A 23200-nucleotide genomic window follows, 5' to 3' on the forward strand; every position below is an offset into this window, starting at 1 on the left:
TCCAGCATAGCAATGGCTTTTCTCCCTGAAGATATGCTTTGCATGGTGCATTCAGAGCACTGATTGAACATGTTTGGGATGAAGGTGAACACTGACTCCACCTCAGGCCTCCTCACCTATTCACCTACATCAGTACCTGACTTTACTAACACTCCTGAAGCTGAATGAACCTCCACAAATCTCCACCAGCACACTTCAAAATCTAATTAAAATAAGGCAAGTTGTAATAGGAAAATAATTGAGAGGAAGATTTTTTTTTTATTTATTTTATTTATATATATATATATATATATATATATATATATATATATATATATATATATATATATATATATATATATATATATAATGATTAAAAAATATATTGCTCAAAAATCTTATTATAGATCTTTTTTCTTTTCACATTATAATAGTGTTGTTATGAGGGGAAAAAATCTCTATTATAAGAAAAATCCTGTATTACCTGAAAAACGTGGCCTCGTTCCAAGAAAACCAGATCTTTATTATTTATAATAACACCATTGAAATTCTCCTCATGCTTTCTTTTAAATATTGATTTTTTTTTTCTCAGATTTTTTTCCCCTCCAATTAAAATTTTTTCATAATTTGATTCATTAAAATAAAAGTTTTTCTCACTTTTTTTCATTGTAAATTTATTTTTCATCTCGTAATAACGCATTTGTTTTTGTAGGATAAAATTTTATCAGTTTTTTCCTTTTATAGTAAGATGTTTTTGTAATATTTTTTTTTCATACGTTTTTTTTTCCTTTTTTTTAATCATAATATTCTCATAAACACAATTATTTTCTGGTAAATAAGGTGTTCTTTTGTAAGGAGATTTTGTTATTGGAATAAAAACACCTTATAATTATGATAAGAAGAAGAAGAACAATTATTCAATGAGAAGAATAATTTATTATTCGTTATTTTTTCACAATACCATTACTTTTTTTCTCATAACTTCAAGATGTAATAAAACATCTTCTCAAACTTGTCTTGTAATACTATTATGTACTCAAATTTTTGTACTTTATACTTTTTTTTTTTTTACAATAATAAGAATTAATTGCATAAAATGTCCACCTTTTTTAATAAAAGTATTATTTTAATATTATTTTTGTTTTTTTCCCAATGAATACTTTTTAAAAACACACTATTATTAGAATATTCATCTTTTTTTTTCTTCACAATGTTTTCAAAATGATCGTTTTTTTTTTTTTGTAATAACAATATGACATATAATATATCAAACATAATATTTAATTATAAGTACGTTATGAATAAAATACATAAACTTTATTTGTATGAAAATGTTTAATAAAATAAAATTGTACAAATGTAATTATTAATTTATTTATTTTTTTAGTCAGGATTTGGCGGGAGTGACGTAGGCCATGTATCGCGGGAAAGACAGATTGTGACGTCATACGGCACGTGGCTTAACCGTGCTCGAAATTTTGCACTTCCGGTTCTCGGGGACGCGGCTGTATGTTTCTTTTCCTAGCCGGAGCGACCTAAAGGGCACCAGGACACAGGAGTGGGGGGGATTTTACTCCGCTCTTACCCTCTTATCGCAGTTAAAACCCGCGGGTGGGAATAAATCTGACTGCACCGGATACAAGTGAGTAATAATTATATAAAATAAATAATAATTATAATCAACTACATGGCGAGTAGGTTACAGCGCTTCAACTGGGATGTAATGTGCATTAAAGAAAATAAATACGTTTTTTATTTTTTACGCTTTTAATAGTTTGGAACGTGTTGTATTTTTTGAAGAATCTCCACCCGAATTTAGCTGCACGGCTCTATTACACCGGTTCGGTTCCAAAAACAAAAAAAAAAAACAACGCCGTGTCCCATTCGAGTGCACTTCCTGTAACATTTTCCGCGTGCTGAAGTGCACTTAGATAGGGCGCATAGTGCTAATTAGGATGCGACCACGATATCATATCACACCGCCTGTTAGCTTTGGTGCCACATGTCCTCGGGTGTCGTTTATTTCAGTTTAATTCTTAAATGCTCACTGGGTGACGATTTTCACAACATTGTGCGTTTAGTTCACATTTTATAAACTTAAATTAAACCGTGAATCGTGTCATTGCGAACGCTGGGAGTTGCCCCAGGCTTAGCGGAGTCACTAGCATTTTCACCGTGCCATGTTTAGTGAAAGGACAAATTGATTGACAGGAATTGCGGCCAATCGGAATGCTCGACGAGTTGCGTAATGGGCGGGTTTATATTGTTCTGACCAATGAGCTGCTTGATATGGGTGTGTTGAGCTAACCGTTAGACTGGCGTTAATAATACAAGGTCAGAACATGAACCTGTGCGCCTTTGAGGAACAGATAAGATATTAGGGTGTATTATACATATAACTTTTGCACAATTTCCCTTTTAAAAGCTTGCACAATGATTCCTGAGTGACTTTGTATCAAGTTTAATGTGATTGTCGCACACGAAAAGTCATTTCCTGTCTTTTGGGTCCAATTCAACACAAACAAAACAGTATAAAAGTACAAAACAATCCATCAGAAACTTTTAACAAAACACGAGAAAACCCTACAAATAAGATCCTGTGGATCAGAACCGATTATAAACATCACAGACCCTATAAAAAGACTCGGACCCCTGGGAAATAGAATACAACTGATTTCAGGATTTGTGTCTGTCAAAAAGGTTATCAGATACGAAATCCATCAGACGTCTGTTTGTCCAGGAGATTTTTACGTCCGAGCCGATTTTCTATCAGACGTCATGATCCGTTTTTTTAACAAGAAAGACTTTTTTTAAAGCCCCAGAAATTGGACCCTATTTGTGTGCAGAGAAATAATTGGTGGGTTGGAGTTTGCCCTAAAGATCAGTGTAAAAAAAAAAAAAAAGGTGTGTGTGTGTGTGTGTGTGTGTGTGTGTGTGTGTGTGTGTGTGTGTGTGTGTGTGTGTTAGTTACCCTGGAGGTAATCACGTTCTTTCAACTTCACTGCTTCATCTTTTTATTCCCCAGTTTTTTTTTCTCTCTCTTACTCATGTTCTGTCTCTTTTTTTCGATTTCATCTTTCTCTTTTTCTTGAGCTGTCTGTCCATTTTTTTTTTTTCTCCCTGACTTCTTTCCCTATCCCTCTTTCTTGTTTTGATTCTTTTTCTTTTCTCCTCCGTCTCTCTCTATCCTTTTCTCTCTCTCTCTTTTTATCTTGAAGTCTCTCCCTCTTTCTTTTTTTTGCTGTCTGTCTTCTCATCTAATTTCTCTCTTTTCCCCATTTCTCGCTCTCACCTTTCTCTTGTCCTTGTCTTTTTTATCTCTCCTTTTTGTCCTCTCACTCTCTGTCATGTCCTGTTTTTATTTTTTCCCAATTATCTCTCTCTCTCTTTCTTTTTGTGAATTTGTCTTTATCTCTTTTTCCTTCTCTATTATTTTTTTTTTCATCCTGTCTCTTCTTTTCAATTGCATGGTTCGTTTTATTCCGTCTCTCTTCTCTCCCTTTTTTTTTTCTCTCTTTCCCCATCCCACGCTCTCACCTCTCTCCTGTCCTTCCCTTTTATGTTTTTTTTTTCTTTCTTTCTTTCTCTCCGTTCTTTTGTGTTCTGTTTTCTCACTCTCACCTCTGTCCTGTCTCTCTGCGGTTTTTTGTGTGTGTGTTTTTTGGTGTTTTTATCTGTCTAATTTTATCTGTCTCCTATGTCCAGATTATTTTTCTTTTCAATTCTCTTTCTCTCTCTCTCTCTCTCTCTCTCTCTCTCTCTCTCTCTCTCTCTCTCTCTCTCTCTCTCTCACAGAGGAAAAACCTAATTAAAGATTTATACATGTGACTCTTACGAAGCACCTGCACTGGAGACTCCTTGCAGAACGATGTATAGTAACACTGCTAACGTTTTCCTACACAGTTTACGTCTGGGCTGTTTTGGGAGACGTCCCTTTACCCAGCGTGACCTTCAGACGTAGTCTGTCAATAAATACACCCGGGAATATGTAGTTAGAAAAGCAGGGTGCTGGTGGGAATTTTCAGCCGTGCAGCATTTCTTCAGCGGAAGTGGAGCAGTAAAGAGGAAGAACACGTGAAGCATTTTTTTCCAACGCCATATTAACGTCATAAAGATGTATAATAATCCACTAGCAGCTCTAATGATCTGGTTTGCTGTTAAGATGATGTTAAGCAAATAAAAGGGTAATGTACACTGTGTGTGTGTGTGTGTGTGTGTGTGTGTGTGTGTGTGTGTGTGTGTACACACACAACGCAGTCACTAGGATACAGTTTGTTTTCCATATTAAATCCTGCAAGGTTTTGTGATTCGTGGGAAAACTTGCTGTTTGAAACTCCTCTCACGTCTTTAATAAACACTCACGTCTGATTGGTCAGGGGTGGAACCATGATCAGTGCACTTTTTATTCATATACAACAGATTTTTTTTCCACTTGTTAAGTTGCCATTCCCTTTAAGGAGACGTTTATGTGACATTATTGGAAGGAGTCTCCAGTGTCAGCACTTTTTGTAACAGCTGTAACCTTTTGATGTCCTTCAGGACTGCGGGTTTTCTATTTTGAGGGTTTGTGTTACCGTGACTTATAACCTTTTATATAATATAAATAGATGGCGAAAAAAAACCCTGAAAGTAAGGTAAATGAAAACGGATTGACTGAGGAAAACGTCTTTCGAAGGGGGAAACTCGTAAAAGCGTTAAAGCAGCAGTACGCATTCTGATCTCCACAGAGCTTTTTGGCTCAGCAGAACAACAGAGCTCCTCATGCAGGCTTGTTTCTGGCCCTGAAACATGTCAGACGTGTTGGAGAATAAGTTTGTTTTAACTGTAGATTTGAAGTTTTGCTCACAAGCTTCTCCTACTTTAAAATTATCATTATGATTTTTTTTTTATTGATTGTATTTTTTATTTATTTTTTTCAGGTCTGGACAGAAAATCTGACGAATCTCACTGTGGACTTGGAAGAAGAAATCGGTGTCTGGGTCTTCAGAAACATCTCATCTTCTGGTCTGGGAACTCGGGGGAGGTGACTTGGTGGTGGTGTTCTTCTCTCTTCTGGAGCGAGCACTGTTGTGTTTGAGCGAAAGCACTTTTTTTTTTTTATCGGACTGCGATGCACCGCTTAAGGACTTGTGCGGCGCGGCTTCGGCCGATCACGGCCTCACAGACTGCTAAGACTGTCGCACATCAGAGGCCCGCGGCCACACTCAGGACGTTTCAGCCAATCAGGCGCTACACCGCGCCGGTGGCCGCCGAGCCGTTTCTAAACGGCACGAGCTCGAACTATGTGGAGGAAATGTACTACGCCTGGCTGGAGAACCCCAAGAGCGTGCACAAGGTAAGAGGAAGAGACGGACGAGACGATGAGGACGGATTTCCGCTGCGTCTCCGTGGCGATTAAACGCAGATATTGTCACACGTTGCTCCACGGTATTTCGTTTAGGGATGTTATGATATCTCTTACTAGCTTTGATTTAAGTGGTGGCTCAATGCCTCAGGTGTTGGACTTCTGATCTGAAGATCAGGAGGCCAAATCCCAGCACCACAAAGCGGCCACGGTTGGGGCCCTTGAGCAAGGCCCTTAATCCTCACCCATTTAGGTGTATAAATCGGTCGCTCCGGATAATTGTGTTGGGGGTCCGGAGATATAAATACACACCTTCAATTCCAAAATCGTTAAGGAAAAAAATCACGAATTCAGCGTTTTTTTTTTTTTTTTGGTTTGGTTTTGTTTTTTTAAATCTCACATTAAAATTTTTTATTACACAATAAATACAAAAATAAACATCAGATGTTTAAAATGAGAATGTATTCTAATTTAAGGAGGAAAAAAAAAAAATTATATAAGGTCATTTTGAAATTGGTGGCTGCGTTAGATCTCACGTGTAGAATCACGTCTTTTAGTCCATATACATCTGGTAGCTGAGGAAGATCAGTTGCTGAAGTTTTGGGAGCGGAATGTTTTCCCGTATGTGTCTGATACAGGATTTTTGCTGCTCAACAGTTCTGGGTGTTTTTTGTTGTGTTTTTTCCTTTTTTTTTTATTTCATGATGTGCCAAATGGTGAAAGATGTGTGTAAGTTTGTCCGAAATATCCTGTCAAAGAAATCTCTTCAGGTCTTGTGTTTTGGTCATATCACCATCGTACGTCTTTAAAAATATTTGTTCTTAAAAGTTATAAAACGAATATAAATTATGTGCATATTTACACGTAGGTGTGGCTTCATGTCAAGTTTACAGGGGTCCTAGATTTTAATAATCAGGTTTCTGTGCAAAGAATCCTGAAGTCCAATGTTAAACTTTTCAGTCACAGTTGAAGGCATGAGGACGTATGGAAATTGATATCTTAGGAATCTTGTTTGTCTTTTAAATCATAGGGGTTTTTCCCGAAGCCCCAGAGAGATGACAAGCTCTGAATTCAACCTTCGTCATATCTACAGCATGTCCGAGCAAGCAGCAAGAATTTCCATTGAGATTTCTATTTTCTCAGTTTTCCACAAATGGGAATCATTTCCCCACTTTTACTTTGCAATAGTGAGCAAATGTGAGCAAAAATATATATCATCTATATGAAATGAAATAAACCCGCAGCTTTAGTTTCAGGTCTCGCAGGTTCCTCAGATTCCTTATAAATAATGAATAAATAATTATTTAGCGCAGACTCCGAGTGGAACATGGCTGAGAAGGTCTGGGTTTAGCCTTCAGCTCTGTCGTTCGCTCTGTTAGAAGAGAAGCGGCGTTTAACTCTGTTTTTCCGTTTCGTCGCGATGGAAACTGCATCGTTCGTGTTTTCTTCCTGTGAACCTTCCTCATTGTTTATTTTCCTGTAATTACCAGATGTTTTAATATAAATCTATTTGACGATGAAGAAACGCTTGCGATTTAGAAAAAAATCTGCTTCGTTCCCTCTTTTTTTTTTTTTTTTTCTTCTGTCTTCCTTTTTTTTCTTTCTTTCCCTATTCTCGTCTTTTTCTTCCCCTTCACTGCTCTTTTTTTTTCCTCTTTTGCCTTATTTTATTTATATTCCTATTATTTTTTTCTTCCCTTCCTTTCTTTCCTTCTTCCATCATCATTCCTGTCTTTTATTTCCAGCCCCTTTTTTCCCCCGTGTCTTCCCTTCCTTTCTTATCCCGATTTGTTGATTTATATTGTAGCCTTCGAGTTATTAGCGTGGGAGGATCTGGGAATCACCAGGAGAGAAAATGAAAACATTTTAGAACACACATAAAATGATACATATATAAATAGCATTTTTTTTTCTTGGTAGTTAATTATTTATTTCATTATTAAATTATAAACGATTTGATGATTTATATTTAGTGTTTGTAATATTATAATTTTGACTTTTATCATATTACCAAAAAAAAAAAAATTTTTTTTTATTACTTTGTACTGTATTACAGTGGGGGTTTTTCCCTCACAATTGCATAATAAATAAGTTATTGAAGTTTAAGTTTGCTCTGAAAACCCAGACAGTAATTCCGCTTTGTCTATTCGGGCGGATCCAAAAACAACAACATATAGCCAAAAGTATTGGAACACCCAACTTTCTGTTTTCTCATACTAATTTGGAGAGACGAAGTAGTTTAGGGCGTATAGCAGCATGAAATTTGTCCCTTCATTTGAGCTAGGAGACCCAAATCCTGATTCAACATGAAGATGCTGAAAAAAGAAGAGAAAAAAAAATCACATGGTCTGATGTCCACAAACTTTTAACCATGTTGTGTGTGTATATATGACTATGCAGTGTACAGTATATGTTCTGCAAAAAAAAAAAAGGTGGCTGTAACATAATACTTTAATGTCTGATTTGTTAGTTTGTTTGTTATTATTATTGAAATAAAAATACGGTGTCCTGGTTAATATATAATAAGGTTTGAATCTACATGGACTTTCGATAACGTTGTCAGTCGTGATAAAGGCTCGAGATATAGCAGTGCTCTGGTAACCGTCTCGTGCTGTGTACGCAGAAACGACCTGCTTTATTACCACCGTTTCCGAGTAAAACGTGGGTCACGTGACGTGACGGATCACACGGCACAAAGTGTCACGTTACAGGACGGCAGAGGAACGTGGGTGGACTCCAGACTGCGTTATTACTACGAGGGTCAACCTCTGCTTTTCGTAAACACAATCCCTTAATGGCCATGAGTTTACTTCCTGCAATAGTTAAGATCATTTACACGTCGTCGGTTTTATTCGAACGGGTTTCGCGTAACGTGAGTTATCTAGTTTCTTGAAGGTCGTCGCTTTGTGTAGAACGTACTGAAAAGGTCACCATGTGGGAGTCGAATCACTGTGGTGTCCTTTTATCTGCAGGGATTCTCCAGTACACACGTGGGGTTTAGGGCGTGATATGGGCTCGTTTTTCTGCCGTTCTAAAGTCACTTCTAAATTCAGAATACATACATTTATATGATGTATGAGGTTTAATTGTTTTTATTAATTGTTTTTTGAAAAATTATGAAAAATCCATTTCAGTTCAGTTACGGAGGAAGAAATGCAAAACATACAATTGCTTTTCTTTAAAAAACAAAAAAAACAAACCAATTCTTTTAATTTTTTTTTAATTAACGCAGTTTGTTATTAACATTTGCAAACATCAACAGTTGACATTTTTTAAACAATTTTGAGTAAAATGCCTGCTTGGGTAAATAAATATAATTTTATATATATATATATAAAAATAACAAATTAAATTGATGTAAATACAATTAAATAAACGGAAAGATTTAAATTAAATAGACCCCATTTGGTTGTGTGTGTGTGCGCTTTACATTTAATATTTAATTTTCTAAATATAAGATCTACTGATTTCAGCAGACTTTAACAAATGTCTTCTGTATCTGTATTACTGTTTGCGAAAAACAAAAAGATCTTGAATCTATATAGCGCTAGCGTTAGCCGCTTCCTGGTTAGCGGCTCGCGCTATTGAGTTTTAATGCATGCGCAAAATGGTACAGAGTGAGAAACACAGTGACACTGCGCTAACTCTAGTTTCTTTTTATAGTGACGGTCCGTCACTTAAAAGGTTCCTGAGGAAACTTAGATTTTAACTATGTTCCGCGCGTAAAAAAAAAAAAAAAACGATTCTCTCTCTCTCATAGCTATTTCTCTCTCTCTCTCTCATAGCTATTTCTCTCTCTCTCTCTCATAGCTATTTCTCTCTCTCTCTCTTATAGCTATTTCTCTCTCTCTCTCTCATAGCTATTTCTCTCTCTCTCTCATAGCTATTTCTCTCTCTCTCTCTCATAGCTATTTCTCTCTCTCTCTCTCATAGCTATTTCTCTCTCTCTCTCTCTCTCTCTCTCATATCCATTTCTTTCTCTCTCTAGTAAATTATATATATATATATATATATATATATATATATATATATATATATATATATATATATATATATATATATATATATATATATATATTTTAGATGGATAATATCTATAGATGGATAAATAGAAATTGATGGATATATATCCAGTGATAGATTTTTTTTCTTCTTCTTTCTTTCTTTTTCTTTTTTTTTGGGCCGTATGAATATTTCTTTTCTCCAGTGCTGCTTTCTTTTGCCATCAGTGTGGGGTTTTTTTTTTTTTGTGTTTTTTTTTTGGCAGCAGATTTCATGAAGCGCTTTTTCCAGTCATATAGAAACTGGTTTTCGTTCTGCTTCTGGGAATTCACTAAACAATATTCATACTCATGAAACAATTGTTCAAGCTGCTTTATCAGTTTCACACCCAAGATTCAGTTCCAAATTATATATCGTCTGAAACGCGTCCTCCTAAAATGAATAAATAAATAACCGTGACTCTTTTTATTATAATTATTATTCGACTATTACAGATTGAATCTTGTTTGCATGGTGAATTTTTCCCCTCACTGTTTTCTATTGAAATGCAATTCTCAAATTTGCTAATTTACATTATATTACCTTATTTCTTTAATTAGCTCATTTCCCTTCACATGTCTATCCTGTTTCAAGGGACCGGTTTTCCATTAGGCAAATATTATATAATAAAACACACATCGCTGTTGCTCCGAGGTTTCTGTAAAATGACTCTTTCTCCTTTTTTTTAATGCTTCATTCATCAAATCAGCTGATGTTCGAGTCTCAAATATCTGTATGTTGTTTAGAACGTCTGAGGTGAAGTCTTTGAACATCTGAAATATTTGCTAAATGACCTATAAATCCTCTCTTTCTGTCTCTTGGCAGTCTTGGGACATTTTCTTCAGGAACGCTAATGCCGGCGCTCCCCCGGGCACCGCCTACCAGAGTCCTCCTCCGCTGGGCATGAGCCTGTCCGAGCTGACGCAGGTTCAGTCTTTGGTTGGTGCTCAGCCCAACGTGGAGAAGCTGGTGGAGGATCATCTCGCTGTGCAGTCACTCATCAGAGCTTATCAGGTACAACCAGTGCTCCAGTCCTATAAAAAACACAATTGGAGAAATGCAAATATCTGAAATTCTGTCTGCGAACAATTTCGCTGGTTACATTATATGGCCAAAAATTTGCCTACTAATTGTAGTAAAAATAGAAGCAAAGGTCAGTGTTCATGTGTCCCGACTTTGCCATATATGTTGAAGCAGAGTCCTGAGAGATTCTCAAAACGTGGACACTGTTTTATAAAGGATAAAGAACGAAGGAATGCAGAAGAACGAGGAACCTGTTTATGGTGACTGCGTGGGGAACTACTCAACCGCATTCTCCTCCGCTGTTAGTATATGGTTTACACACACTCAAAAAGTATTTATGGCATCCTGAACAAAGGCGTTAATATCTCGACCAATGGGGACGCAGAATGCGAGTCACATGACCACTAGCTTATATAGTATTTGTATTTTTATATATAGATCACGTGATCACTGTAATTAAACCTTTTAGTCGCAAATATTTTTGCTTAAGAATAAACTAGAGAAGGGAAAAAAACTTCATGCGCAGGAAGCTGTTTATGTTGGAGTTGGTCTTATTTGTTTGATTCCAATATCGCTGCTATTTTCTAAACTTATTTTTATACGTGTCCATGTCCTGAGTTTCGTCCAGATTAAACTAACACGAGGTAAGTCTGATCGAAATTTCCTAATTTTTGGTTGTACACCAGGGCTTTTTTCTTTTTTTTTCGTTTGTTTGTTTGTTCCACCCTCCAAAGGTCATAAAAATCTGTAAATATTTTCCAAAAATAATTTTTCAATTTTCAGTGTAAATAGAATCAATGCTCTAATCTAAATTTTTGGTGAAATTTTGTAAACTTTTGTATTTATTATTATTTTTTTAAACAATATATAATTTGTTTACAATTTAGTTTTAAAAGGAAATTCCATAGAAATATTCAGAGAAGGTGAAAGAACATGGGAAGAAAAAAAAACAAAAAAAAACTATTTACATTATTTGTATTTATTTATTTATTTTGTATGTACAGTGGAACCCACTTATCTCGACCTCGGTTACCTCGCCAACCCTATTAAGTCGACGTTTTTGAAGTGGAACCGCCAAATTCTCGCTTTGTCTAAGCATTTTTTTATCGTTTATTTATGTAGCCGAACCCTGATATCTCGAACACGAGGGGGGAGAAATTTGCCATTTAACGTCGGTTATCTCGATCGGCGCTGTGCAGCCGCAGAAGAACTCTCGCGAGTGGCGGAAAAATCAAGTCTTACAGCTGCTACAGGTGTTGTATTGTATACTGGTGAATCTCTGCTGTTAGTTACTGCACATGTGCCTTTTGTTGTTAAATGTTATGCGATGAACGGAAGGCGAAAGCCGCGCTTGGCGGCGCGGAACGTGGGATGAGCAGCAAAAGCGTAGAATGAACACCGGCAGGATCGGGGGTGAATCCGCGGTGCGCTTTTAGAAGAAAAGAGCAGCCGGTGAGAGAGTGCCGGTGGGAAGACACGTACCGGGATACGCATGAGCGATAACAACGACCGCCGTGAACCAACATATACCACCAATAACGGACAGTGAGAGTGTGGAAGTTTAAATAGGAGCTGGTGATGATGATAAACGAGCACCATATGTGTGCGATTGAAGCCGGGAGCTTCAGAGAAAGCGGCTGAGAAAACACCTGCCACGCTGAAGGGGGCGTGGCAGGTGGATTCCTGACAGATAAACATGTACTGTATGTATTTTTATAGCATGACTTCATCAAACAAATCGCGGCAACGCTGTTGTGTAAAAAACCCTCCAAAAACACGTGCATGCACATTCTCATTTATTAACGCACATCATGTACATAAAGAAATTTCAAGCACGTTAATATACTGCCGCCATTTTGATTTTCGTTTATCTCGATCATCGGTTACCTCGATGCTTTTTGGCGACCCACTAGGACATCGACATAACCGGGTTCCACTGTATTTCAAAATTGAGGTGTTGCTTATTATTAAATAAGATTTAAGAAATAAGATTTTCTATAATGTAATAAAAGATAAATCTAAAAGGATCATACATAAATGGAGTATTTCACAAAAGTAAGTGCACCCCTCACACTTTGGCAACTATTAGTATTTTCTCAATGGGGTCCAGGAGGATTAAGGCAGCGCTACATATCAATGGTGCTCACACAAAATATTCACACTTTAAACATGTTCACTGAGGGCGTACTCACTTTTGTTGGCAGTTATTTAGACAATAATGGCTGCATGTTATTATTTTTAGAGGACAGTAAATCTGTGCTGTGCACAAGCAGCACATTGACGACTCCTAAAATATATTAGTTTCATTTAATCTTCAATTATAACGATTTCTGTACAGTATTTTACTGTTTCTTTTTTGACAGCCCTGGTGTATAAAAGTTTTCTCTGTATAATTATTTAAAGTTTTTTTGAGGGATTGGCTCCGCCTCTACACACTGAGTTTCTTGGTCTCTTGTGACTGCTGTTGCCTTGTTTCCAGGTCATGGGGCATCATAATGCCAACCTCGACCCACTTGGCATCAGTTGTGTAAATTTTGACGAAGTCCCAGTAGCTACTGGGTACCAGCGTGTTGGTGAGAAATGTTTTTTGTCCCTCTTACAGCTCCTGCAGAATTTCATTAATGGCCTGTTTTGTGTTGTTTGTCGCTTTCCACCTTTTACCCTTTTACCCCCCCCCTCCCCAACCCCTCCCAACCTTCTTTCTTCTTTTTCTCTTTTCTCTCTTTCCTTCCTTTGTTATTCGTTTCGCCCCTTTCGCCAATCGCATCTTCATCTCCTCCGGCTATTCGTGCCCCCATTTTTCTTTTCTCCTCCTTCATCATCCTGCGGCTGCATCGTCTGCTGTAGATCCGGGGTCACCATGTCGCTCAGCTGGACCCTCTGGGGATTATGGACGCTGATCTGGACTCGTGCGTTCCCACCGACATTATAACGTCTTCGGATAAACTCGGTGAGGAGTTATGAAGCGTGTTGTACCGTCTCGTTAGCGATCACCGAGCGAGGATGTAAAACTCCGTTCCAGGGCGACTGGCAGCGATGGAAAGATTTAATTCCAGCTCTCTTTTTCTATAAACAAATCCACCGTCCCGCCCCCGGAGCGTTACACCTTCGCTCGGTGTAGGCAAGATGAGAGATGAAGCAAAGCTGTTTTGCTTTGGAGGGTCTGTCAAGCTTGGGCTTTTCTTCTGACTTGCGCACTGCACTTTATTTATTTTATTTTTTGATTTTTTTTCAGCTTAGTACCTGGTTAGACTTTCCCTTTCCTCATAGCTGCATCAAAATACAAAACATGTCCTCCATTCCTTGTAGTGTATGAAGGACCTTGACTGAGGAGACGTGTCGAGTGAAGACGTTCGGTCTAGTGTGGGCTGCTGTTGACTCAAGTATTTGCTTAGGAGGCAACTGTTTCATCCCAGTTTTACATACGTTGCTCTTATTGTGCATTCCATTCCACTACAAGAAGCTGCTTTCTAGTTCAAACAGATCTTGAGAAAGCTGTTTACATCTCAACCAGTCGGGTTGCAAGTCGAAGGACGAGGAATTCAAGCTAAACCTGGAGGACGGCTCATAAAAAAGTTAGTCAGCAAACGTATGTGTCGGTATTTCAACACAGAAATAGCGTAGCGCCTGTTTTTGGAGCGTGAGACCGTGTGTTTTTCTCCAGATGTGAAAACCAAACCTGGGATTAAAACCCAAACCTGGAGGACAGTTTGTGTAAAAATTAGTTAGCATAACGTACACGTCAGTATTCCGACATAAGTAAAAGTAACCGCGTGCGTATTTTCGGAGCGCGAGACGATGTTTTCTCCAAATGTATCTACAGAACGCTCACCAATCACGGGGCGCACCTTTGGTACGGTGCTCTTTCGTATCTTTGTATCCAATACTTTATTTATCCTGGTGATCAGCTGAGGCGCGCACGACCCTCGTACACTTTCAGACAGACTTCTGAGACGCTCTAAATTCAGACGTCGATTGATCTGAGAACCGTGTGAGAGGTACAGCATGTGAAGGCGTCCTTCTTCTCAGCTTCTCCATCATCTCATATCGGAGATTGCAAGCTGCAAGTGTTCCGTGATGCTGCTTTGGCAGAGCGAGTGTTTGCATAAAGGGCTTGTTGGCAGGAAGTTGCTTTTCATTGCACTTTGCATTTGAGTGTGTTTTGAGGGACACTTCAAATCCCTGTTGAATAGCATTTCAATTACTTGAATTATCAGAATTTTAAAATGGTTGGGCAACATGAAGAAACAATTTCAGCATTTGGGAGACAACTTTAATCCAGGGGGACCTCCAGTTATCTCATGTATCCTAGAGATGGTAAGATTCAGCTATTCACAAAAAAAAAGTGCGTTTGCCTCGTTTTTAAAATCTGCATCAGTAAAAACTGATTTATTAATATATCATTATTAGTAGACACTCTACACTTATTATTTTGAAAGAGACCTATATTTGATATGTAGATCGATTTCTTGTCGTTAAACCGTTTCCCCGAGCGCGTTCTCTCGAGAGTCAGAGTACAGATTAACATGGCAGAGGTAGAGCTGTGTCCTCCTGGAGACACAAAAGGAGGGAGTGAATCGTATCTTATCGGTAGCTGCTTCATATGTATCTTTTTAATATATCTCTAGATGTGCATCTCTAATGTATAGACCTGAGCAGGTGAGGATTAAGGGCCTTGCTCAAGGGCCCAGCAGCGGCATCTTGGTCAATTAATATTTTCTTTTTTTTACATTTACTGCATTTAGCATACGCCTTCATCCAGAGCAACATGCAAAAGCGGCTTTGACTCTCAATTGCACGCCAGTCGCTAGTTTTTATCAGCGTTAGCTAGCATGTTGTGCTTGGAGGCACATTAGTTAGCAGAATTGTAAGATGCTTTTGTTTTTCCGGTTTGGTGTCTTGAATTTGGAGACTGGGGCCTGAAATGAGGAAACAAACCAGAGCTCTGTTTACATCAGAAATAATGAGGTTATTGACGACGCGGCAGTCGGATTCCAAAATCTCGTGAGCTACAAATCAGGAAACGCGTTCAAACATCACACATTGCAGCTTTAACGACCCCGACATGCATTCAACTGACCGTCAAAGGCATTGAAAGGGAGAAGTTTTTTTTTTGTTTTTTTTTTTGTTTGTTTGTCAAACAAATTCAGCCTAAACAATGACTTAAAGACGTGTTTTTAGGTATTCCCAATATTATTTCCTGCGTGAACACACCGACAGCATGCGACACGGCCGCATGTCTCCGATTTTGTCAGACCCGAGCAGAGGGAATGTCACGGAATTTGTTTCCGAGCTTTGCGTTTTGTGCTGCAATGAGATTTGTTTCCTCGGGTTGTGTTTTGTCAGAGCTCGTGTTTGTAAAGGTCTTTGGTTTTTTTTGTTTGTTTTTTAATAAGCTTTGCTTACGATCTGTAGAAGTAGCTGCGGTGTCGTAATTGTTGATCCGAATTGGATATAAGCTTGATCGTGGAAAGGTTGCTGAAATTGTGCATTTTATGCATTTTAGCAGTATTGTTTGTGTGTATTTAGGGGTGTGTGTGTGTGTGTGTGTGTGTTTATTACTGCATTTCTTGCCAGACCGCTTGTGATATTTAGCCTACCGTATTTTCCAGACTTTAACATCTCTAAACATAATGACTGTAGCACTAACAGAAGGAAACCACATTTCCAGAGCATTTCTGATTCCCCTCTCATGGAGGAACAGAGGTTTTGTCTCAACTTTCATGTTCGTCTGGAAAATACAGTAATCTACTGTGGTGTCTCATCAATGTGTTCATTAACGTCTTCCGGATGTTTCTTTCCTGTCACTCCTGCTCCAGACCTTACACAATTCAAGGATCGGATAAGTGTTCTAACTGTTGGAGGTAGGCTTCAAGGACGAGCAAGCTCCATGTGTGTCGTCTAGTCTCCTCCCCCCCCCCCCTTTTTTTTTTTTTTTTTCTTTTTTTTGTCTTTTTAATTCTGTTGCTTTTTTTATTTTTGGTTTGTGAGGGAGTAGGTTTAGGCAGCAAGCCACATAAATCCAAAGCAGCTCTCTTTTTTTCTCGATTCAGTCAAGTGGAATCATCTGGAAACGTTTCCATAAATAAAGAAAATCCGTTCTTATATTGTTTGCTTAAAAAAAACGACGACTTAAACCATTAATAGAACGAGACGTAACTCTACACAGTGGCTCCTACGTCCGCCAGCTTGCATCGCCGATGCAGAATTGTGCGTCATTTAATTCTAGATACACAAATACGCCATGCAGACAAAAGTATGTGGACACCTGACCATAATATTGGAATGTGATCTTTTGAACATTCCACTTTGAGTCCACATTTACTGTTCTCCTAAACTCCGCTCGGCTGGTAGGGTTTCAAAGGGGTGGAAACTTTCCGGAAACTTTTAGGTAAAATTTCGGGAAACTTTCAGGTATATTTCTGGAAACGTTCCATGGGAACTTTATCTGGGGAATTTTGGCAGTATTGGAAACTTGACATGCAAACTGATGCAGACATTTTTGACTTAATTGTTAGTATAATTTTGTTGCACAAAGAAGTTTTAAACAAAGGTGTGTGTGTGTGTGTGTGTGTGTGTATATAATATTTATGTATTTTACGTGAATATTCTACCTTTTTCTTTTTTTTTTTAATTTGCAAGATTGAAGTAAAGATGTGTATGTGATTGAGGAATGCACAGTGCCTGTAGGGGGTGTGGCCTCAGTAACCCTGCAGTAAATGTGCTGTGTGCATGTGATCTATAAATGTGCAGGTAGTAAATAAACTGAAATTGCATTAAATATGGTTCTTTAAACCAAAATCCTGCACTTTTTAAAAAAGGCTCGCCTGCAATTTAGTAAATTCCCAGTTTATTCCCATTAATTCCCATGGAAAGTTTCCAGTATTTAAAATTCCTGGAATGTTGCAGCCCTAGCCACGAGGGTGTAGTAAATTCAGGTAGTAATGTGGGTGATTTTAAGGAGATCTGGGGTGCAGTCAGCATTCACATTCTTTCATGTTTAGTAGGGTTGAACCTCTATAGCACTTCCACTCCAACTCATGTAAAGCAGATCTTCATGAAGATGTTGTGCACAAGGGGGATGGTCATGCCGGAACAGTTTGGACCTCCAGGTTTAAGTGAAGGGAAAATTTCACGCAACCGCGTTCGATGACACCCTATGCAATCGTGTGTCTAAATTTGAGGTAACAGTTTGAGGAGGCACTAAGTATGGTAGAACAAAGTCAGGTGTCCCAATACATTTGGTCGTACAGTGTGTGTAAAGCTCATACAGATCTACACTGGACAGGCCGCACTAATAACAGAGAAAACCACACCCCTTATAGTTCCTGTGCTGAAACCTATTATAATAAAAGTTGCATTGACTGCATTTGGGTGAAACAGGAAAAGTGCAGATTCCTTAATTTGTGAATTTTATTTATTTATTGACATATATTTATATATATATATATATTCTTTTTTTATTATTAATTTTTAATTTATTTTTTTAATATTTTTTTATTCATTTATGTATATATATATATATTATATATTTAAAAATTTATATACGCTTTTATACGTTGACTAATAAATATAATAATTTATTTATGTTTTTTTGTTTAGTTTTTTTACCCTCAATGTACCTCCTCCTTTCTTTCTACTTTGTCTTCCAGAGTGTGACTACTGTTCTCACTTATCCCAGAGCTCTGAAAGGGGTAAATTCAAATGCTCTTTTCCAGAGGTCTGTATGCTCCCGAGGTGGACGATTGTCTGATTTTGTGTAGCGCTGTGCATTAAAGCGTGTCGAGAGAGAAAACGCGCGCACACACGCTCACACACACACACACACACACACACACAGGTTGTGTTTGCTGCTCATGTTTGCTGGGTGATGGCTTCATGCTTATTTTCTGGGCAGAGCCGCTGCGTTGTGAAGGTGAACCTTCAGTTGTGAAGGTGGTGATGAACTCGTCTGTGTCTGGTGTGGATCAGGTGTGTGTGAGGTTCGAGTTGGATTTTTTTACATTCTGGAAACAGGGAGGTTCAGTTTTACTTCTCAATCTGAGCGACTTCCACCGAGTCCTGGCCCTGAAATATACATCACTCCTTTCTAGATGGATTCACATGCGCGCGCACACACACACACACACACACTCTCTCTCTCTCTCTCTCTCTCTCTCTCTCTCTCTCTCTCTCTCTCTCAAGGTATATTCTATCTCTTGTGCTTTCTCTTTCTTTCTCTCTTTTTCTTTCTGATGGCCTCTATCTGTTGCACTCTCTTTTGCTCTCTCTCTTCCTCGGTTTGTGTTTTTCTCCCAGTGATTCTCTTTCTTTTTCTGATGGCAACTGTTTTTTCTCTTCTTTTATTTTAGGCTTTCTTTCTTTCTTTCTTTCTTTCTTTCTTTCTTTCTTTCTTTCTTTCTTTCTTTCTTTCTTTCTTTCTTTCTTTCTTTCTTTCTTTCTTTCTTTCTTTCTTTCTTTCTTTCTTTCTTTCTACTATTCCTCTGGTTCTGTCTTTTACCCTGTGATTCTCTCTCTCTCTGTTTATCTGTGCATGTTTTTTTCCTTCTCTTGCTCTCTGCCCCTCTCTCATGTCCATGTTGTGACCTAATTCTCTCTCTTACTCACTCACTCACTCACTCACTCACTCACACACACACACACACTTACAGTGGAAGGTGTTCTGTGTATCCTCAGTCTAACTGGCTCTGTCCCTCTCTCACAATGATTCACTCTCAGGTGCATGACCTGCTGTTTTCTGCCTCCTGCTCGACATCCCATAATATCCACCAGTCCCGTTTCTGTTTGTACACATCAGCATTGTACTGTGTGTGTGTGTGTGTGTGTTCCCATCTTTATCCGTGTGCTGCGAGTGTACTGCAGGGAAATATCTGAAATTTCTTCACATGATCAGAAATAATTTCTTTTGTATACATTTTTTTTTTTTTTTTTTTATGGATGTTTTCATGACCGTAGTTTTGAGTGAATGAACATGTCTGTGACCCAAATGCAACGTTTTACACGTCACATCTTTTTAGCCTCACGTAAAACATCCAGGTGTGCAACCTTGAATGCCATGCTAGTGCTAATAACCCAATCGACAAGAGCTGGGAATGATGACCTTTTTTTTTCTTTCTTTCTCTTATTCCTTTGTTTATAACTTCATTATTCCCCCTGCTCGACCCCATCCTATTCTCTCCACCTATCTATCTCTCCATCTCTCCACCTCTCTATCCTGCATGTCATCATCGTCATGGCTTTGCTTTATGATCGTTCTCGTGTCTTGTGTGGAATGTGTTTGCTCACGCTTATTCCCATGTGCCCATGCGTTCACTACCTCTCCATTCTCCCATCACGCCATGTTCTAAACCACTCTCATCCCCTCTCTTGCACTCGTCTCCTTTTTTTTTTTTTTTATCCCCCTCTCCTCTCCCTGTCTCTCACTCCGGCTTGCAGGATTCTACGGATTGGAGGAGTCCGACCTGGATAAAGTGTTCCGCCTGCCCACCACTACCTTCATCGGGGGCACGGAGAGTGCTCTACCTCTGCGCGAGATCATCCGCCGCCTGGAGGTCTCACACACACACACACACACACTCATCACAAGAAGCTCATCAATTTACATTTAAGGCATTTGGCAGACTGCTTTAGCCAGAGCAATTTATATTTTTACAACTCGGCTACGGGGTCAAGGGCCTTTCTCAGGGGCCCATAAGTCTTTAGTTTTTTTAGGATTTAAAAAATCATCAGTTTTTCATCTCAGAAACTGGAGACTCCTTTATGTCAGTCTCCATACAGAATTATTATTCCTAAGAAGCACAAAAGGTGTTATTAGACTTTTTAAATTATTATTCAAATAAATAGTGTCTGCCATAAATTAGTCCCATTAAATGAGATGTCGCAAGTGATAGAAAGGCAAATCAACTTTAATCGATCGTCTTTCCATCAGATTTGATCATTCAATTTGCGAGGTATAAATATGGTTTTGGTATTACTGACGTCTCACCCGTGTGTGTGTGTGTGTGTGTGTGTGTGTGTGTGTGTGTGTGTGTGTGTGTGTGTGTGTGTGTGTGTGTGTGTGTGTGTGTGTGTGTGTGTGTGTGTGTGTGTGTGTGTGTGTGTGTGTGTGTGTGTGTGTGTGTGTGTGTGTGTGTGTGTGTGTTAGATGGCATATTGCCAGCACATAGGAGTGGAGTTCATGTTCATTAACGACCTGGAGCAGTGCCAGTGGATCCGGGAGAAGTTTGAGACTCCTGGAGTCCTGCAGTTCAGCCTGGAGGAGAAACGCAGGCTGCTGGCTCGCATGGTCCGCTCTACCAGGTACACACACATACACACACACACACGTTATTGTTCATGAAAAGTGTCACTAAAACGATTAATGGGAGGTACAATTTTGTGAAAAGCTGTGATGTATTGCTTGGGTTCTTGAATGGATGTATTGGGTGGCTTGGATGGATGGATGGATTGGATGTATGTATTGGGTGGCTTGGATTGATGGATTGGATGGATGTATTGGGTGGCTTGGATGGATGGATAGCTGGATGGATGGATGGTTGTATGTATTGGGTGGCTTGGATTGATGGATTGGATGGATGTATTGGGTGGCTTGATTGGATAGATGGATGGATGGATGGATTGGCTGTATTGGATGGATGGACAGAGGGATTAAAGTAAAACTTGCTGAATATATTTAATAAATGAATAAAATATAAACTGCTTTGAATTCAGTGAATCTGAAATTCAATTCTATTTCGGTTTGTTGAACATGTCGAAACAGCTCAGTTCTACACCTAATGCACCATCAAAACTAACCAAAATGAAAACGCACATAAAAATCTTGTCAACTTTGTAATCGTCTAAAATATTTATGCTGGTATGCGCACGTCCTCACTCGTTAACATTCATCAGTTATGGTGAACCTTGTCGCACACCAGGTTTGAAGAGTTTCTCCAGAGGAAGTGGTCCTCAGAGAAGCGTTTTGGCCTGGAGGGCTGCGAGAGCCTCATCCCCGCCCTGAAAACCATCATTGACAGATCCAGCGAGTCCGGCGTGGAGAACGTCATCATGGGAATGCCGCACAGGTGCGAGCCATGACGCCTTGCTGCTGGAGATCGATGTGATGTTGATCCTGGTGGTCGGGTAGCTGGGTATTTACTTATTTTTTTGGGCACATTTTTATGGGTTGTAATTTGTGCCGTGTGTGGGATCGCGTAGGGGACGACTGAACGTGCTGGCCAATGTGATCAGGAAGGAGCTGGAGCAGATCTTCTGCCAATTTGACTCCAAGCTGGAAGCTGCCGATGAGGTGAGGAGATTGGTTGATTTTCCAGTAAATGTAATAAATAAAATTTACTGAACGGAATGAATTTACAAACTATCGGCAAATCTGTTCTGGATTCTGATTGGCAGCTCGGTTTGTAGTTCACGGCAAAACAATTATAGCAATTGATCCGTTTTAATACAGGATGCGTAATCTAAGACTGATCATCAGAAGGAAATGGATGCGGTCTTCATGTTTATCCAGTGTGAGTCCCAAGCTGTAACTTTGTGTGTGTAACAGGGTTCCGGAGATGTGAAGTACCACTTGGGCATGTACCACAGGAGGATAAACCGTGTCACTGAACGGAACATCACACTGTCCCTGGTGGCCAACCCATCTCACCTGGAGGCTGTGAACCCAGTGGTGCAGGGCAAAACCAAGGCCGAGCAGTTTTACTGCGGAGACACAGATGGCAACCGGGTCAGCAACACACAATATACACAGTTACTGTGTATACTTTCCACAGCATGCTCGTTTTTTTTATTGCAGGGTGGCACAGGAAAACGTGAAATTTTGGAACTAGCAGTTGGTGACCCTGGGGCTTGGGTTATTGTTTGGAAACAGTTTGAGCTCATTTAGAACCCGATAATGGATTAATCAGCCGCTTTTAAAATGGACACTGGATTAAAATAATAATATGTAAAATAGTACTGAAATTTATAAAAAAAAAAAAGAATTTGAGTCATGAAAAGTGTAAGAAAATGTGCTAAATTTAAAGACACTTCAACTAAACAGCAGGCATAAGTGACTCGCCTCTAGAGGCCGCTCTCACATTGCATAACTCAACCCGGAAAAACGTTTTTGCTCACGGTTCCAGCAATCAACTATCGGTGCCAATTAATCATCAAAACCGATGAATTGGTCGACCTCCATTTCGAAGATTTGGGTTCAGACTAAATAAAGAAGTCCCCAGATGGTGTTCTGCACATTTAGAAAATATCGATGCTGTCTCTAGAGTTATAATGACGGCGGACCTTCTCGGCTGTTGCAGCAACCCGGAAAAACTATCAGTCTGGATTTTTGCCAATAGCCATTAATTCGAGTAATCGACTGCCAGTGCTGATTAATCGGCAAAATCGATGAATCAGTCGACCTCAAATTATAACTAATGGCAAGAGGTTCTAAACGATGTTGTGCTGGTTACAAACGGTTCCAACAATGCCCCAAAGTCCTAGTTCCAAAATTTCCCGTTTCCTTGCGTCAACTTTGTATTTCTGAGGTAAAGAATAGACCAGGACACAGACCAGTGTTTCAGTACTGTTTTGTGTTTGTGCGTGCACGCACGTTTAGGTTATGTCCATTCTGCTCCATGGCGATGCCGCGTTCGCCGGCCAGGGCATCGTCTATGAAACCTTCCATCTGAGCGACTTGCCGTCTTACACCACACACGGCACAGTGCACGTGGTAGTCAACAACCAGGTACGTATGCACACTGATGCACACACACGTAAACATTCCGGTTCAAGCAGTTCAAATCTTCTGTAATTAAATTAAACGACACGTGATTGTCA

At 39.1% G+C, this 23200-nt stretch overlaps 1 protein-coding gene across 3 annotated transcripts in view; it reads left to right on the plus strand.

The window, feature by feature from the left end:
• The first annotated feature begins 1406 nt into the window (after positions 1–1406).
• Positions 1407–23200, plus strand: part of ogdha (oxoglutarate dehydrogenase a) — a 29179-nt gene continuing 7385 nt past the window's right edge. The window contains exons 1-12 of one of the 3 annotated variants that reach the window (XM_083554181.1): positions 1435–1621; positions 4899–5314; positions 10190–10378; positions 13235–13337; positions 16207–16251; positions 18040–18081; positions 19823–19938; positions 20532–20686; positions 21304–21450; positions 21584–21674; positions 21930–22109; positions 22980–23108. In XM_083554181.1, the coding sequence (XP_083410307.1) occupies positions 5090–5314; positions 10190–10378; positions 13235–13337; positions 16207–16251; positions 18040–18081; positions 19823–19938; positions 20532–20686; positions 21304–21450; positions 21584–21674; positions 21930–22109; positions 22980–23108 (1422 nt within the window). In that variant the 5' untranslated portion in view covers positions 1435–1621; positions 4899–5089. Of the gene's footprint in view, positions 1622–4898; positions 5315–10189; positions 10379–12866; positions 12961–13234; positions 13338–16206; positions 16252–18039; positions 18082–19822; positions 19939–20531; positions 20687–21303; positions 21451–21583; positions 21675–21929; positions 22110–22979; positions 23109–23200 lie in introns of all 3 variants that reach the window. The other 2 variants (XM_083554182.1, XM_083554183.1) reach the window with 2 other exon arrangements.

Source organism: Silurus aristotelis (genome assembly GCF_946808225.1).
Source record: "Silurus aristotelis genome assembly, chromosome: 11".
NCBI lineage: Eukaryota > Metazoa > Chordata > Actinopteri > Siluriformes > Siluridae > Silurus > Silurus aristotelis.